The sequence below is a fragment of the Apteryx rowi genome, unplaced genomic scaffold (assembly GCF_003343035.1).
Source record: "Apteryx rowi isolate R43461 unplaced genomic scaffold, aptRow1 scaffold_1891, whole genome shotgun sequence".
Taxonomy (NCBI): domain Eukaryota; kingdom Metazoa; phylum Chordata; class Aves; order Apterygiformes; family Apterygidae; genus Apteryx; species Apteryx rowi.
The window spans coordinates 6,534-10,576 of NW_020448187.1; the positions used below are offsets into that span (position 1 = coordinate 6,534).

At 66.6% G+C, this 4,043-nt stretch overlaps 1 protein-coding gene across 1 annotated transcript in view; it reads right to left on the reverse strand.

Annotated features, from left to right (window-relative positions):
* Nucleotides 1-305: 305 nt before the first annotated feature.
* LOC112964211 (epoxide hydrolase 3-like) overlaps nucleotides 306-4,043 on the reverse strand; it is a 5,280-nt gene continuing 1,542 nt past the window's right edge. Inside the window, exons 2-6 of the mRNA XM_026061990.1 lie at nucleotides 3,883-4,039; nucleotides 3,686-3,814; nucleotides 2,463-2,566; nucleotides 2,232-2,380; nucleotides 306-911 (exon numbers count right to left, since the gene is read on the reverse strand). Of these exons, the coding sequence (XP_025917775.1) occupies nucleotides 644-911; nucleotides 2,232-2,380; nucleotides 2,463-2,566; nucleotides 3,686-3,814; nucleotides 3,883-4,039 (807 nt within the window). The 3' untranslated portion in view covers nucleotides 306-643. The remainder of the gene's footprint in view (nucleotides 912-2,231; nucleotides 2,381-2,462; nucleotides 2,567-3,685; nucleotides 3,815-3,882; nucleotides 4,040-4,043) is intronic.

The window sequence follows — 4,043 nt, forward strand, 5'->3', positions numbered from 1 at the left end:
CACCACCCCCCCGCCAGTGGGAGGGGCCCAGGCATCCGGGCAGTCCCGGTCGGGCCCCGAAAGCCGCCTGGGCACATTCCTGCGGCGAACGGGCCGGGCGCTGCCGGGCGCTGCCACCCATGGGTGCTGGCACTGCCCCACTGCACCAGGCACTGCCCCCCCACCCCCGCCCGGACGCCTGGGCCCCTTCCCTCACTGCAGTGGGGCAGGGAGGGGGTCCCACACATCCCCCCCCCCCAATCAGCCCCCCCCGGACACTGGCAGTGGCCACAGCTCACTTTATTCATTGCACTTGGGAAGCGAAGGCACTGCAAGGGGAGGGGGGGGGGCGAGAGCCGGACGGCGGGATCCCACCCGGACGCCGGGGTCCCATCCGGACGCCGGGGTCCCACCCAGAGCCCCGGGGTGGGTTCGAGCACCCGTGGATACAGCGGGCAGAGTAAAGGGGATTTCCACGGGTGGCGGCAGCGGGACTCGAACCGGCGGCAGCAGGACTCGAACCGGCTCCGGCGGTGGTGGGACTCGAACCGGCGGCTCACGCGGGACTCGAACCAGCAGCGGCGGGACTCGAACCGGCGACAGCTGGACTTGAACCGGCAGCGCGGGGACTCGAACCGGCAGCGGCGGGACTCGAACCCCCGGCTCAGGAGGGACCCGAAGCGGCGGCACCGGGACTCGAACCGGCGGCGGCTCGGGCGGGCGCCCCGACGAAGTCCCAGAGGAGGCGGTTGAGGGCGTCGGGCCGCTCCTCGGGCAGCCAGTGGCCGGCGCCGGGCAGCACGTGCAGGCAGCTGCCGGGGGCCAGGCGCCGGCGCAGGCAGGTCGCCAGCCGCGCGTCCAGGAAGGCGTCGCGGGCACCCCACAGCAGCAGCACCGGCGCCGGCGGGCGCTCCCGGCACACCGGGCTCCCCCTGCGGCCACCGACGGGGTCCGTCAGCACCCCGACGGGTCGAGCACCCGACCGGAGCGACACCCCAATGGGTCGAGCACTCGACCGGGTCGAGCACCCAACCAGAGCAGCAACCCAACGGGTTGAGCACCCCAATGGGTCGAGCACCCCAACGGGTCAAGCACCCCAACGGAGCAGCAACCCAATGGGTTGAGCACCCCAATGGGTCGAGCACCCAACCAGAGAGGCACCCAACTGGGTCGAGCACCTGACCGGGTCAAGCACCCAACCGGAGCAGCAACCCAACGGGTTGAGCACCCCAACGGGTCGAGCACCCCAACGGAGCAGCAACCCAACGGGTTGAGCACCCCAACGGGTCAAGCACCCAACCAGAGCAGCAACCCAACAGGTCAAGCACCCAACCAGAGTGGCATCCGACCAGGTCGAGCACCCAACCAGAGCAGCAGCCCAATGGGTTGAGCACCCCAACGGGTTGAGCACCCAACCAGAGAGGCACCCAACTGGGTCAAGCACCCAACCTGAGCAGCACCCAACTGGAGTGACATCCGACCGGGTCGAGCACCCAACTGGAGCAGCACCCCAATGGGTCAAGCACCCAACCAGGTTGAGTACCCGACCGGAGTGGCACCCCAACAGGTCAAGCACCCGACCAGAGCAGCACCCCAAGGGGTCGAGCACCCAACCGGGTCAAGCACCCCAACGGGTCGAGCACCCAACTGGGTTGAGCACCCAACCAGAGTGGCATCCAACCAGGTCGAGCACCTGACTAGGTTGAGCACCCGACCAGGTTGAGCACCCAATTGGGTCGGCACCCAAGTGGAGTGGCACCCGACCGGGTCGAGCACCCAAGCGGAGCGGCACCCCAACAGGTCGAGCACCCCGGTGGGTCGAGCACCCGACCAGAGCAGCACCTGATTGGAGCGGCACCCAACTGGGTCAAGCACCCGACTGGAGCAGCATCCAACTGGGTCAAGCACCCAACCAGGTCAAGCACCTGACCAGGTTGGCACCCGAACGGAGCGGCACCCAACCAGGTCGAGCACCTGACCGGGTCAAGCACCCAACTGGAGCAGCATCCAACTAGGTCAAGCACCCGACCAGGGCAGCACCCGACCAGGGCAGCACCCAATCGGGTCGAGCACCCAACTGGTGCCCTGAACGGAATCAGCTCGGCACCAGACTGGATCAGCCCCAAATTGGTTTGGCACCGAATCGGATCAGCCCTGAACCGAATCGGCCCCGACCCACCTCAGCACCCCGACCCACCTCAGCACCCTGACCCACCTCAGCACCCTGACCCTCCTCAGCACCCGGCGCCTACCCGAAGAGGTTGCGGTAGTAGTCGAGGGGCGGCGTGAGCCCCCGCGGCTGCGAGAGCCCGTAGAGGTAGGCGTCGAGCTCCTGCTCCGTCAGCCGCCGCCGCGGCTCCTGGATGCCGAGCCAACGTCCCGTCAGGATCGTCTTCAGGAGCTGCGGGATCGGAAGCCCGGAAACCATCCCTCCGGCTTCCCCGCCTCGGTTTCCCAACCCGCGGGTGCCCACCCGGCCTCACCTCGAAGTCGCCCAGGGAGAGGAGCAGCTCGGGCAGCCAGGGCAGCTGGAAGAAGAAGACGTAGCTGGAGCGCAGCAGCTGGGTGGGGTGGCGGGCGGTGAAATCTGCGGCCAGGAGCAGGTGTCAGGGGTGTCGCCGAGGCCGTGGGGACCAGCGGCGAGGCGGAGAGGTGGCAGGCGGTGGCCACGGATCCGCCCCTCTCCCTCCGCCCCGTGGTCTGGCCACCAGGGGTGCTGAGGGATGGCCACGGAGGTGGCATGGCCGGGAGAGATGGTACCAGAGATGGCCATGAGAGAAGGCACCCAAGGGCGTGACCATGAGAGATGGCACCCAACGACATGGCCATGAGAGATGGCACCCAACGGTATTGGCCACAAGAGATGGCACCCAAGGAAATGGCCATCAGAGATGGCACCCAACAGCATGGCCGGGAGAGATGGTACCAGAGATGGCCATGAGAGAAAGCACCCAAGGGCGTGACCATGAGAGATGGCACCCAATGGTATGGCCATAAGAAATGGCACCCAACAGCATGGCCATCAGAGATGGCACCCAACGGTACGGCCACGAGATGGCACCCAAGGAAATGGCCATGAGAGATGGCACCCAACAGCATGGCTGTGAGAGATGGTACAAGGGATGGTCATCAGAGATGGCACCCAAGTGCATGGCCACAAGAGATGGCACCCAAAGGCATGGCCACCAGAGATGATACCAGACATGGCCATGAGAGATGGTATCCAACGACATGGCCATGAGAGATGGCACCCAATGGCGTGGCTATGAGAGATGGCACCCAACAGCATGGCCACAAGAGATGGCACCCAACAGCAAGGCCATGAGAGATGGCACCCAAGGGCATGGCCATAAGAGATGGCTCCCAAAGGCATGGCCATCAGAGATGGCACCCAATGGTATGGCCATGAGAAATGGCACCCAACAGCCTGGCCAGGAGAGACTGTGCCCAATGGCATGGCCACCAGAGACAGTATCCAACAGCATGGCCACCAGAGATGGTACCAGAGATGGCCATGAGAGATGGTATCTGATGGCATGGCCACTGGAGATGGTACCCAACGACATGGCCATGAGAGCTGGTACTCGATGGCACGACCACCACAAGGGACGGTACCCGAGATGACCACGAGAGACGCTACCTGACCACAGGGCCGCGCGCAACGGCGCCCGCCGGCACGGCCGGCCGGCGAGAGCCGCCCCCTCACCTGCCATGACCGCCCGGTGAGGGGCGTCGATGATCACCAGCTTCTCCACCATGGCCGGGTAGGTGGCGGCGAACTCCCAGGAGAAAAGCCCGCCCCAGTCGTGGCCCACCAGGATGCACTTGGGGATCCCTAGGGAAAGGGATGGTCACCCGTGAAGGCCGGGATGAGGGGGGGGGTCCCGCCGAGCGGCTCCTCACCCTTCTCGCCGCGGGTGCCCAGCGCCTCGATGACCTGGCGGATGTCCTCCAGCATGGCCTCGGGGCGGTAGCTGCTCTTGCCGGGGGGCTTGTCGGAGGCGCCGCAGCCCCGTTGGTCCAGGGCCACCACGCGGAAGCGGGTGCTGAACTCGCGCAGCTGG